Genomic DNA, 14669 nt, shown 5'->3' on the forward strand with positions numbered 1-14669 from the left:
ATTACGCCACCTAGCTCTACTGTTTCAGCACACAGTGCCTCTTGGTGAGAAACAATGAAGAGTAAAAATGTCTTTCCCGAATTCGTCCCCGAGTTTATTTTTCAAACGAGAAGCAAAACCTTGGTGACGCCAGATCATTTTTGGTGCACCGTCTGTCGCTACAGAATGGAGCTTATCCCACGGCAAATTCATATTGTCCACTGATTCACAAACAGCTTCAAAAATGTCACGTCCTGTTGCGGTGTGATCGAGCGGTACCACATCCAAGAGTTCTTCAGTTACTTGCAGCTCCATGTCGACACCACGCACAAAGACTGCAATCTGAGCACAGTCCGATATGTCGGTAGTTTCGTCAAGTGCTAACGAAAATGCAACAAAGCTCTCCGGCTTTTTCCTGAGCTGTGCCTCTAAATCCACTGCCATGTCCAGGATTCAACGAGACATTGTCTGCTTCGACAGGCAAACCCCTTCAATTGCCTGCATCTCCCTTGGAAACATACATTCTGCAACTGCTACTATGCACTATTTTATGAGTGGTCCCACCGAAAACGGCTTGCCACTGGTGGCAATGATGTGAGTGACCCTGTAGCTTGCTCTAATTGCAGATTCAGTAGTGTTTTCTCCGCTCTCATTCACCTAAAAATTATAAACGCATTACAGAACACGAACTATGTTGCATGTTTTAATACCCTCCATATTACGAAACCGTTTTTAAACTTACGTCTCCTGGTATGTCGTTCTTAAGCCTGGCTACCAGTTCTCTGCGTGCAACGTCTTCTACCCGATCATAGTGCTCTGCGTGAAGACGTGTATAATGTCGTTGTATATTGTACCTCTTCGCAGAATTAAATACTTTATGACAAACAAGACACTGAGGACGACCATCCCCCTCAATGAATAGAAAGGTATCCTCCAATAGAGGATACCTAGTCATAGCTGTCATTGAACACGGATTATTGCGTCAGTTGCGGCTGCATGCCGCCAGGGGGCAGAGTGCGCTTTCCCCCTCCACGCGGGCTCCGAGCTGCCGCAGTGAGCGCTCCGGAGCGTTCTGGCTCCCTGGAGCTCGGTTGGAACAGCCTGCCTTAAGTTATTCAATCTGTGTATTGAGTAAGCAGTAAAGGAAACAAAAGAAAAATTTGGAGCTGGAATTACAATCCATGGAGAAGAAATAAAAACTTTGAGGTTTGTCGATGACATTGTATTTCTATCAGAGAAAGCAAAGGAAATGAAACACTTAAGGTAGTAGATGAGGTTTGCTATATGGGGAGCAAAATAACAGGTCGAAGTAGAGAGGGTATAAAATGTAGATTGGCTTTGTTGAGGAAATCATTTCTGAAGAAGAGAAATTTGTTAACATCAAGTATAGATTTAAGTGTCAGGAAGTCCTTCCTGAAAGTATTTGTATGGACGATAAAAAGTTTAGACAAGAAGAGAATAGAAGCTTTTGAAGTGTGGTGCTACAGAAGAATGCTTAAGATTAGATGGGAGGATCACGTAGCTAATGAGAATATGCTGTACAGAGTTGGGGAGAAGATGAATCTGTGGCACAACCTGACAAAAGGAAGGGATTGGTTGGTAGGTCACATTCTGAGGCATCAAAGAAACACCAATTTAATATTGGATGGAAGTGTGGAGAGTAATAATTGTAGAGGGAGACCGAGAGATGAATACACTAAGCAGATTCAGAAGGATGTAGATTGCAGTAAGTACTGGGAGATGAAGAAACTTGCTCTGGATAGAGTAGTATGGAGAGCTGCATCAAACCAATCTCTGGACTGAAGACCACAACAACAACATCCTCTTCTTTATGTCTTATTGCTGCAGTATTATTCTGAAATAGCAGGCTAAAGTAAAATTCTTTGTTAGAGTATTAGTTTTTATCAGTCAAAATTACAAAAAAATTAACTGTAAAGTAAAACAATAAAGATTCCCAGAATTCTAAAAATTTACTACATTTTTCCCAAATTTCTCCCAGATGAAAAAATTCCCAGATTTCCCAGTTGTCCCAGAGCATATACTTCCTGTTAATGCAAAGTCAAATTTAATTTGTGTGTGTGTGTGTGTGTGTGTGTGTGTGTGTGTGTGTGTGTGTGTGTGTGTGTGTGTGTGTGTGTGTGTGTGAAAAACTGAATCTTAACAATGGGATAGAGTAAAACAAAGCAGCAAATAGGAAGAACTGCAGACAGGTGCACGAGTACTGCATGTGCCTGCACATGATGGTTTGTGCACATCAGTCAGAGCAGTATATGACTTTGCACTGGTGCATGCACCTCCCTACCTCTTCCTGCAACAGCTGCATGCATTTAGAATACACGGAAATTCACAAATGTGTAAATGCACCTTTAATGTGTTAATTTTGAAGGGATCTTAACACACCCTCATTCTCTAAGCATACCTGTCTGCTGCTGATAATTTCCACAGGTCAGCAAGTTTAGAGTTGCTGAGCCTCTGGGCCTCCTCTAATCCCAGAAGTCCTGTCCACCACAAAAAATAATTAATAGATTCTTCACTCAGATGTGCTGCACCACCAACTTCAAGCAAGGGATGTGATGGGTCTGTTGCCCTAATAGAAGGGGAAAAAAACAGATAATATATATTAACAGAAACACAAAAAACATGGATCATATTTATTCTGTCATCAATCAAGAGACAACAAAAATTATGGATGATCTGAAGCAAGAACATGAACAAATTCATGGTGAACTAGTACGAGGTGCCAAAATGTAGCTACATCATATCCATCAAGTCTGACTCTTAAGAAAACTAAGGAGTTAAGAGATAGAATCAAGAACATAAACATACCAGACACAACAAGCCTTATATCATTTGAAGTCTTGTAATATACACTTGCATTCCAATAGGTGAAACAATCAAAATCACCACACAAAAACTAAAACAACAAGGCAACACACCAGACACACATTGATGAAACAGCCTTCATACTCATACTCAAGACCATAACAGTACAAAATTACTTTGTGTTCAATAGAGAATTTTGCTCTCGACATGAAGGACTGCCAACAGGACTGCATAAAGGTGGCCTCTTCACCGACATATTCATGACCAGGTCAGAGAACAAGATCTTCACACACACAATAAAACCAGGAAACACGAAGTCCTGTACTGGTACCTTTATGTCAATGACGTAATATGCCTGATCAGTGAACCACATACGCATGTAAAACAGATACACAATGAAATAAACAATTTACACCCAAAAATTTGCTTCACGTTAGAGATAGAGACAAACTAAAATTTCTGGATCTCACCATACAAAAAAACAATTAATGACTCCACGATATTCAGGAAACCAACAACCATGAGCATGATGATTCACAATCAATCAAATCACCCACTGACACACAAATAAGTAAGCTTCAAATTCATGTTCCGCGGATTAAACATAACACCCATAAGCCAAGTAATTACACACAGGAGGCAAACACAATACAACAAATAGCAGTGAGAAAAGGTTGTGATACCCATATGACAGAGAAACTGATCCAGCGAATACGTAAATGAACAGACCATATGTATGCACGACCTTGCACAGAAACACAGAACAACAACAGACAATGACCAAGTACAAGAAACAACTCACACACAAAACAATATGGCACATATTCATCATCTGCAATAATGAAATAGTACACAAATCAGGCAGCATTTTAAAGAAACATGTCCTTTAAATACGATACGAGACAGATGACAACGCAGACAAAGCTCAGAACACAGGAAACACCCACAGACAAATCCAACAAATCAGGCATATATGATCTCACATGCAACACTTCACAGTTAATACATGCAGGGAAAAAATGCACAAACTTTAAAACAAGATCTTTAGAACACTCAGATCCCTAAGAAGTAACAGCTTCCATAGCATACTTGCTTACCACGTAATAGACCAGGACCGTCACCCAACTAAAATAGAGAGTTAAAAATACTACAATCCAGCTACAGCCATCATAGGCTTACAATAGAAGAAAACTTGCGCACAAGGAGGAGGCTGAGGTGTGGAAGGGGAGCGATAAGAGGGTAGAAGTGGGGGATGGTAAAGTGCTGTTTGTGGGAGCATATAGGGACATGGTGGAAATAGGACAGGACAGTTAGGTGCAGTCAGGAGGTTGGACGGGGGTGGTGGGGGGTGAGGGGGGGGGTGAGGGGGGGGGGGGGGTGAAGGAGTGGGACAGGGGAGAGGAAAAGGAGAGGAGTAAGTAGACTCTGGGTGCACTGACGGAATAGAAGAAGACAGTGTAGTACTGAAGTTGGAGCAGGGAAAGGAATGGGTGGGTGAAAGACAGTGACTAGGAAAGGTTGGGGGCCAGAAGGGTGATGGGAATCTAGGATACATTGCAGGGATAGTTCCCACCTGCTCAATTCAGAAAAGCTGGTGTTGGCAGTCACTAAAGTGAAGAATGTTATGTTCGGCAGCGTACTCAGCAACTGGATGGTCCAGCTGTTTCTTGGCCACAGTTTCTCTGTAGCCATTCACGCAGACAGACAGCACAATGATTGTCATGCCACGTAGAACACAGCATAATGGTTGGAGCTTAGCTTGTAGATCGCATGTCTGTTTTCACAGGTAGCCCTGTCTTTGCTGTGATAGGTGATGCTTGTGACTAGACTGCAATCATGGAAGGGACTATGGGACAGGTCATGCATTTAGTTCTATTACATTTATACGAGTCAGGAGGCAAAGAGTTGGGAGCATGGGTGGAGAAGGGATGGACGAGGATATCATATAGGTTCAGTGTGTGGTGGAACACACTGTGGGAGGGCTGCGAAGGACAGTGAGTAGGATATTCCTCATTTCATTTCAGAGCAATATTGCTATCCCCCCCCCTCCCCCTTCCCATCCCAGCCTCCTCCTTACCCCCACCACTCGGACTGCTCCTCCCATCATGTGCAGTTGCTGATAGTTCGGACTTGACGGCCAGAGGCCATGGTCATGTGTGCGAGTTGTTTGTTTTAAGGTACAAAAACAGCTAAGGTAATAAGCACCTATGTCACAACCTCAGATCATCAAGAAGTAAATACACTTGAAAGTAACTATATATTAAGCCCAACTGACAGAAGCAAAGTGAGCTAAGAACAAGGACTACTTCGTTGAGAAAGGTATACAAAGCATGCTGGAGAGATAGCGGTGGTCCTGAACCAGAAGATTAAATGTCCTTCACCATATTGCTACAATGGATAGAAAGTAAAACATCATTCGCTAAAACATCCGGGAATAACTCAGACAGCAAACATACATGAGAATGTAAGTGGTTCAAAAAAGGGCATTCAGCCAAGAAAGGGCGAACTGTTATCTGTTGACAATGAGCACAAAGTGGCGGAGGATCACCCCTTAAAAAATGGCAATGGCTAAAATGACAATGCCCAATATACAACCTAGTTAAATGGTCTCCTCGTGGCGAGAAGACCAAGATGAGGTCAACCAAGCTGCTGGGAGAGGTTTGATTCCCCAGAACTTGTTCCCGTGAAGGGAAGACCAGTGGCGATGCCAAAGTGACACCACCTGCTGACAGACAACAACACAAAGATCATCTGAAGGGATGGAAGAGCTATAGTGGGTCAAGATACGAGGACATAACCTTGGCAGCAGCCTTATTTACCACCAGACCGATTCGACTAGGAACACCCACAAGAATATGACAGTGGCTACCTCTACAGTGAGCAAATGGAAGCTTTCTTGGACCTGTGGCACTAAAGGATGGACAGCCAAATGTACTGATTAGCCTGATAGCGAAAGACAACCTCTGACATAAATATTGAACAGTTCTGGAAGCCGATACTGAGAATGGTCACTGCCAATGATGAAGGGAGACCCAACACCATAGTCAGTCTTGGCGCCATCGGTGTTCACATAGGTACTATTGCTAAGTTGTGTGCGAAGGTTGAGAAACTTAAAGTGATAGATTAAATCTGGAATAGTTTCCTTCAGAGGGAAATGAAGTCTAAGATGAACACGGGCTGCTGCATGAAGCCAGGAACGTGGCAGGTAGCAAGAAGCTGCTGGAGCAATAGCTGAAAGTGAACTCCGGGAGGTAACAGAGAAGAAGGACACACCCCATACTGGCAGTCAAGGGAGTCATCAAAGAATGAGCCACAGGATTTGTGGCCAGGCATGGCAGACTAATAGGATGCATATCCACTGACGAGAACATCACAATGGTATGACAGCAGTAGTTCAGAGCTTCTGCATAGAGACTCTCAGCTGGACTAGTGAAAAGGCGCCAGTGCCCAAATGTACTCCACGATGGTGGAATGTATTCAGACGGCATAAGACATGCAGGTGCATAAACAAAACAACCATAGTCTAGTTTTGAACAGACAAGAGACCAGTACAAACAGACATGCAGATGCATAAACAAAACAACCATAGTCTAGTTTTGAACAGACAAGAGACCAGTACAAACAGAGGAGGACGGTCCAATCTGCTCCCCAGAAAGTACAGCTTGGAACACATAGGACACTGAGAGATAAGGTATAGCGTTTGAACAGGTAAGACACATGGGACGACCAAGAAAGTTTTCTACCATGCATGAGCCCCAGGCATTTCGTAGTTTCAGGGAATGGGAGAACAACAGGCCCAAGATGTATAAAGGTGGAGGAAGAAACTGCTTGTGCTACCAGAAATTCATATAAACTGTTTTGTCAGTGGAAAAGCGAAACTCAATGTCGATACACGATGAGTAAAGATGATTGGGAACACTGCTGAGGACACTGCTTGAGGAAACAAGTCTGGGATACCAGCAATGAGCTAATCACCATCTCAGCCTACATCTACTAAACGTAAACGGAATGAGGCTAAAGATTCCAAGAATCTCTCAGCTGCACCTCAGTTTATTGTGGTATCACATACTGGAGGAGATCAGTCCTTTAATAAGGTTAATCCGTTTATTATTCAGAAAGGTGTTGATGTACTTGCAGGCCCCATGAAATCCTGCTCTTGTTCACAAAATAGCACTTTGCTTTTGGAGACCAATTGTGATTTTCAAGCCCAACAACTGCTTGTATCTTCGCTCCTCCACAGCTATCCTCTTCATGTCGAGGCCCATCAAATGCTGAATCCTTTCCATGGTATTATTTATAGTAGCCTGCTCGATGGTCTGACCATGGAAGATATCCAAGCTTACCTCTCTAATCAGGGTGCCACAGCAGTCAATCAGGTAATGAAAAAAGTTGATGCAGCCTTAATGACTACACACATTTGAACTGCTTCAGGTTGACATGGGTTGTGTGGTGCTTTGTTTTACTTCACCTCACACACAAAACACTTAAATAAGTTGCCACTTGAACACTCCTTTTATGTATGGTGAATGTTACTTAATGAATATTTGATCACCATTAAGTATTAATAATCAGGGTCCAGCTACACTGTACCCTGAATCCATGTGGCTTCTTCCTCCAACTTGGCTTAGACTTTCCATCTTTATGGGCTGCAGATAAAGCAGCTGAAAATTAACTTCTTGTTCTTATTCACTCCACCACATGAATAAAAAGTTAGATTCAATTCACCGTCTTCCATTATCTTCAAAATTAGAACTCAATACATAATAAATGAGGATGGCTACCAACCAGTACGCTGCCTCTCTGTACTACGTACCTAACAGATCTGATATTCAATTTGATAATGAACAATTACAATACATTTATTATCTGTGACATTTCACGTTCTTAGATTTCATGGATCTCTTTTCTTAAACACCACCCACTCCACAGAGATCCTATCTCCACCACAGCAGGTAGGGTCATTTGACTCACATCGATACAGTCACTGGATCCTTAGGTCTGGTATCAGCACCTACAATTTAAAACATTTCCCAACAGTAGGATGCTCACCACTTAACTACTGTGTCATGCACATTTTTTCTCTGACATATATTTAAGGACATGAAATGTCTCATTCAAGGAATGGGATGTATCACTACACTTTTTTCCCTCATGTTTGATTGAATAGTGCTTCCATCGAAGATCAAAGCAGGCTATGAAGTCATCTCGGTCCAACTGTACACTCCAAACCCGAAGTGCTGTTACCGATGTCATTGTTACAACCACACTCTAATGTCCTGTTGAAACACAGCCAAATGTGTTACTTGTAGTAGGAATGCTCACGAGAGTGATTGCTCACCTCCTCCTCCCCACTGTATCGATTGCAATAGTGACCATGCACCCTCATCCTGAGAATTTTCCATGTATCTCAATAACAGAACCATCCAGAAGACCCACGTGAAGGAAAAATTGCCTTTCCCTGTCGTTCACAAATTGCTGGATAGTCGAAAACCCTGATTTTTACCATCTGGCATTTACAGTATCATTCTTGCTACGTGACACTCCACAACGGACATGGCCACACAGACATGCGATCTCAAATTCAGCACAGCAGTTGTCAAATTGCCCAGTGTCACAGTAACATCCCCATCTCCTTCTCCTCCAGCTTTGCAACTAGCCACCAAAGCTTCACCTCCAGCGGCGAAATCATCTGCTACAAATTGGTAGGCTGGAAAGGGCAGAAGGAATACTCCCATGCAGACGTTTTACACCCCTCCAGCCAACAAACATCTGTCTTCACCTGCCAACCACCTCACCCAGCCGACCTTCATTTCACCGATGCGCACAGCGCACCATTTTTCTGCCCTTGAATCCACAGGCCGACTCAGAGAGAATTCCAATGCCTAATGCCTCCATAGAGCTCATGGAACAACATCTTCCAGTCTCTGTTCCCTGTAGCAATGAGTCTTTGAATGCTGACACTCGGTAACCACGTGACTACCCTTCCTTTGTTCCCTCCTCCCCAATCATTATGACTTCTCCAATGGAACATTCACAGCATTAGATCCAATAAGAAGAATTATGGCTGCTCTCTGAATCGCGTGTCCATTTGTTTGCTGCCACCAAGAAACAAAATTATATTCTCGTTACGACTTTGATCTTTTGCATTTCCTTTCGGTCCGCTTTGACCTCCCCCAAAGGACAACATTCCATCTCATGGGGGAGTCATACTACTAATCTGAAATGGCATTCATAGCTAAACGACCTCACTGAACAGTCCATTGAAAGCTGTTGCAGTGCGCATTATCATTCCTCGCCTCACCTTTTCTTTTTGCAGCAATTACATCCTTCCATCATTTGGTGTCACCAGAGTAAACTTCCTTCAGTTTATTGATCAACGCTATCACCCTTTTTGCTGCTCAGTGACTTTAATGCACACCATCCCCTTTAGGGCTCTTCCAGAATCTGTCCGAGAGCTGCCCTCTTGGCTGACATTCTGAATCAACTCAACCTCATTTGTCTTAACACTGGAGCACCCATGTTTCTTTCAGACTCCATGCACACCTATTCCTATTTGGACCTCTTGTTCTACACTGCCCAGCTTGCCGTCACCTCTAGTCACCCGTTCTCTCTACACGTGCTCTAGTAACCGTTTCTCATGTGCTGGCCATCTGCTGACTCCTTCCTCATCTATACGTAAATGCAACTGGCAGCTTTCTAAGGTCGACTGGAGGTTTTATTGCTCCCTGGTGACCTTCAACAAACAACATTTCCCCAGCTGTCCTGACCAGGTAGAGTACCTCAAGAACATTATCCTTACCACCACAGAATGTTCCATGCCTCGCACTTTTATCTTCTCCACTCTGTGTCCTAGTCCCCTGATGGATTGAGGTGTGCCACAACACGCTTCGTGCACAGAGACGTGCTTTCCGTGTTTTTAACAGTCATCCTACGAAGGTAAACTGTATTAGTTACAAACAGTTGCATGTGCAGTGTCATCACATTCTTCCTGATAGCAAAATCATTTACTAGTTCTTTTAACAGTTCCATTCCCCCTTCTGTCGTGTGGCACAACCTCCACTGGCTCTCTGGGATCAAGGTTCATTCCCCGATTTATGGCCTGACTGTAGCAGATGATGTCATTGTGGACACTACAGCTATCTCCAATGCCTTGGGCTGCTGTTTTGAGGAGAGTTCGAGCTCCATCCACTATCACCTCACTGTCCTCTCTCAAAAACAGGTGGAGGAGGCTCAGGTATTACCCTTCTCTCCAAATCACAAATACTACAATGCCACCTTTACTGTGAGGGAGCTATATCATGCTCTCACTTCTGGCCCCAGGGCCAGACAGATATTGGAGCACCTTTCTCTTGCAGACAAGCATTTTCTCCTTGATATGTATAGTCGCATTTGAGCAGATAGCATGTTTCCCAGAGGCTAGTGTGAAGCCCTACCCATACCCAAGCCAGGCAAGGGCAAACACCTTCCTTCTGGCTACAGCCCTTTTTCTTGGACTAGCTGTATTTGTAAGGCGATGGAATGTATCATTCATGGCCAGTTGGTATGGTGGCTCAAATCTCACAATTTACTAACCACTTCACAATGTGGATTTTGAGCACGCCATTCTGCAGTTGACCATCTCGTCATTGTCAGCCAATGTCACAAACGGTTTCCTGCAGAAATACCACACTGTGGCCACGAATTCAGATTTCTAGAAAGCCTATGACATGATTGTCAACATCTCCAATGGTGCTCCTTCCAACAGGTGGGGGGCTGACCTGCCTTAGGCAACTGTTCACACCTTAGGTCACACCTCCTGAACTCCTGACAAGGGGACCAACTGACAATTTGGGAAGGTAACAGTTCAGGCAATCACCGCTCCCTCGGCCTGGCCTGTGCCAGGGGCCACGTGCGAATCCCATCTGTTGACTCGAGGCTGGGAATTATGTGATACCCAGTCACCTGTTACATGTCAGATGTTTGGGTCAGCCTTCAGGAATGCACAGGGAGGAAGAAGAAACAACAGAGAGGAACCTCAAATGCTGAATTAGAGGCAGGATAGGAGATGGAGAACGAAGAAAGAAATAAAGAACAGTGGAAGGACTGTTCTGATGTCAGGCTACTGAAACTTCAGAACACATTCCCAAAAATATCCCAGAGATGTTCCTCAAGGGAGGGGAAAAAGAATAGCAGGAGGATAGATGTGGAACACAGAAAGGGAAAAGGTGCTGCAAAGGCTGGGGCCCCATGGCCCCAAGTACGAACTCTTCAAAGCGAGGTGAGCTCCGTAGGGGGAGGTGTGTGTGTGTGTGTGTGTGTGTGTGTGTGTGTGTGTGTGTGTGTGTGTGTGTGTCTACTTTAGACATAGGCCTTTTGGCCGAAAGCTCTCATTTAGCAGTCTTTTTGTTGTGCCCTTGCGCGGCTCTACATCTCCTTTATGGAGTATAATATTGTCAAAGTTGAAAATCGCAAATATAGTCTCAAAATATTCTCACACAACAAAATTATGTTAGGATAAAAGTGAAGTGTTAACTCCCTGCCTAAATACACATTAACATCATTTAGCTGCAGATGACAAGTTACCAGTACCTGATAATGCAGAGTGTCCTGTGTAGCTCTGTGATGTAAAATCAAGGCAATGAGAACAATAAGCAAAAACTGTTTTCATGCCTAATTTCTGCATAAGAATTATCACTGCATTTTACAGATCTGAATAAAGAAAACCCACTGATGATGGCACAAAGGTGCTGAAACATGTTTCGGTCTATGTGAAAAATCAGGGTTTTGCACAACAGGCAGGCCTTATATCAACTAACAATTTAAAAAGTTTGCAACTTTTCAGATTCAGGAATATGTTTACCTTCAAATGTTGCAAGAATATTGTAGCAGCTTTGCTGTAATAGATAATTAGATATGATGATAGGAGAGTGATGACCACTGGAATTCATAAAAAGAGTGTGGCATTTAAAAAAGACAGCAAAGCTGAAGTATGTGCCTTAGGAAGAGAGCAATACATGTTTGCAATACTGATGAACCTTCACACTGTCACCTTCCAGGTGGGGGGGCGGGGAAAAAAAAAAAAAAAAAAACCACACACTTTGATTTTCGGTGCAGAAAATGCCAGTAATTACACTCATTCACAACAAAACAAACTTAATTTTGCATTGTTCATGTCATCTCACTACTTCTTACCGCTGATAGGCAGAGCATTCAATAAGGTATGGACATTTGCTGCACCCATTAGTTCGAGAGATGGGTTTTGGAAGTACTGGTGGCTGGCCCATCTCGCTGGGCATTGCAGTACGCAAGTTGTTTGCTAGTTCATTTCGGAGCTGAATTAAATCACGACTTTCAGGATGAGAAAATGGTATTTCCATAAGTGACACGTCATCCCTGTAAAAACAGACATATATTAAATTTTTTACTTCTCATGAATGACAAAAAAAGCAAAACGTGGCATAAATCTTACTATAAAGACAATTAAACATATCTGATCATAACACCACAGTAATTGATACAATTCACAATCAGAAGCCTGAACACAAAATGTGACTGTCATTTACTGTCATCCAGTTTAAATTATTGCAATAATCACTCACACCATCACTGTGCTACAGGAGCAAAACTGAACACAGAAAAGCAACACACAAGTCTCTGTGCTTTGTCTGCTTATATTATTGACCATAATCAGTTTACTCAGTTCAGGACACATTGCACTTAGGACTACTTCTGACTGCACTGACCAGTAGACAAACACTGCACTGTTTTTACTTTCAAACCTTTATGCCCAAAATAATTACCTCCTTGTATAATGATGCAGAACCTCTCCAGGGGACACCACCTTGAAGTAGTACTGTCCATGCAGGTGGAGAGGCTTGTGTGTTCACATGAAACTGAGGCCTATGTCAGCTGCGGGAACCTACAGTCCGTAAGGTCTTGGTCGAGGGACCAGACTAAGTGTGTCCCACATCAACCTGTCATTCCACATCAATTCCTTGTCCTTTCCCAACTCCTGAATACCCAATCCAAGGTGTGATGCGATCCGTGCCAAGGGGTGCATGGCACATGAGAAGATGTGTAATGAAAGGAGCCTCAGGGATACCAGGCGACCTCCCCGAGTCATTAGCCTTGCATCGCATGGGGTTTCCATGGTGTGGACTAATTAAATTCCCAACTCTTGTGGGACCAAAATGGAATGAAAGAAAATAGCAATACTGAGGGGCAAGTTGAGAACTCAGACATCCAAACATCTGGGCTGGAACCAATTGAAAACCTGCCCTCAGCTGAACAGGGGGACGGACCTGTTCAAGAAGTGGGAGTGGTTACTAAGAAGATGGACCAGATTAAGATCAAAGACTTGTGTGGGACTCATAAGGAAACTTCTTAAAGAACAAAAGCTAAAAAGGAAGGAAAAAGAGTGGCTTCCTAAACAAAAGTGGAGGGAACTCCGAGAAAAGACTGTCCCAGGTTGAAGGGGGTGTACAAATCCCTTGTACATTGACGGCAGACTGTAAGAGAAAAAAGAAGGAATCTAAGACTCCCACTTCTCAGGAAAAGTGTATCCAGAAAAAGCTGAGACAAGAAATAGGGAATCAGACCTATATTACTTCAGTCTCAGTTTTTAGGATGATTATCCTGCAAGGCTATCTACTGGTCAAGAGCACCTCATAGCAGGTGGAGCTCATGAAAATGGCTCTCTTTGAGAAGATTGGGGGGATGCTGGTCCCCTGAGTCATCTTCTGGGAAGACAAGAAGTGGACATGGCCACGATTCAAGAACCCTACTTATATACAGGTGGTGTATCGGGTCTTGGTGGCACTGGAGGTAAGCTGGTTTATGCTAGAATTATAAGAAACTCCAGAATGTGCATTTATGTAAAAAATGGAATCCTCTTCATGCCGATGGCAGACTTTTGTTCTAAGAACTTAGTGACCAGATGGATGCGGCAACATGAGGTAGGTATCACGAGGGAGTTTGTAATGGTCTCAGCATACCTTTCTTACAAGGACAGTGCTGCTTCTTCTCAGGAAGTGAGGAGACTGACTGAAGCCTCTGCACAACAGGGCGACCAACTATTGGTTGGATACAATGCTAATGCCCACAAGTTAGTGTGGGGCAGCTCTGACAAGCACAGTAGAGGTGAGTACCTTCCAGAATTTCTTCTAGCTAATAACTTACAGATCCTCAATAGGGCAAGGAACTTACATTCAGGAATATAAGAAGGGAAAAGGTAATTGACATAACCTTCAGTTCCACTTTGGTGGGTAGTTATGTCAAACAATGGCATGTGGCTTTAGAGCCATCCTCATCAGACCACATGTATATATTAAGTTCATGGTTGAAATGAGCATCAGCCAGACCATGTCCTATAGGAATCCCAGGAAAATGGACTGGGAGGTGTATATGAGAGACCTTGACTCAAGCCTATTGGAAGTCAGTACTCATCATGACTTCATACCATGAAAACTGCTCAATCAGCAAGAAGTACACAAATGGGAATGTATCTTGGTGGAACAACAACATGTAATCACAGAGGAAACCGGTATGAAGACTGTTTAACCTTGCGAGAAGGAGAGGAAAATGGGCAGAATATCAGGTGGCCCTTGTGAAATACAATCTTGCAACTAAGCAATCAAAGCAGGCTTCCAGGAAGGTATTCTTTGAAGAGGTAGAGGGTACGGCTGTTCAGGCCAGACTTCACAAAATCCTCACTAGGATACCAACTAATCCAGGAGGAACTTTAAGGAAAGAGGATGGGGAGTATACATGGACAGCACATGAAACACTGGAACTGCTACTCAAGACTCCTTTTTCTCAATGTGCTCTGACAGACAACATAGACCAGGACGAGAACCCTGTGAGATATTGGTTTTCAGGTGTTCGAAGGG

The 14669-nt window shown here is 43.4% G+C and overlaps 1 protein-coding gene across 3 annotated transcripts in view; it reads right to left on the reverse strand.

The window, feature by feature from the left end:
• LOC124711903 (DNA replication ATP-dependent helicase/nuclease DNA2-like) overlaps positions 1-14669 on the reverse strand; it is a 151628-nt gene that overhangs the window by 66605 nt on the left and 70354 nt on the right. For all 3 annotated transcript variants that reach the window (XM_047242154.1, XM_047242153.1, XM_047242152.1), the window contains 2 exons: positions 11974-12174; positions 2399-2566 (listed from right to left, as the gene is read on the reverse strand). In XM_047242154.1, coding sequence (XP_047098110.1) covers positions 2399-2566; positions 11974-12174 — 369 coding nt within the window. The remainder of the gene's footprint in view (positions 1-2398; positions 2567-11973; positions 12175-14669) is intronic.

Source organism: Schistocerca piceifrons, chromosome 8 (assembly GCF_021461385.2).
Source record: "Schistocerca piceifrons isolate TAMUIC-IGC-003096 chromosome 8, iqSchPice1.1, whole genome shotgun sequence".
Lineage (NCBI taxonomy): Eukaryota > Metazoa > Arthropoda > Insecta > Orthoptera > Acrididae > Schistocerca > Schistocerca piceifrons.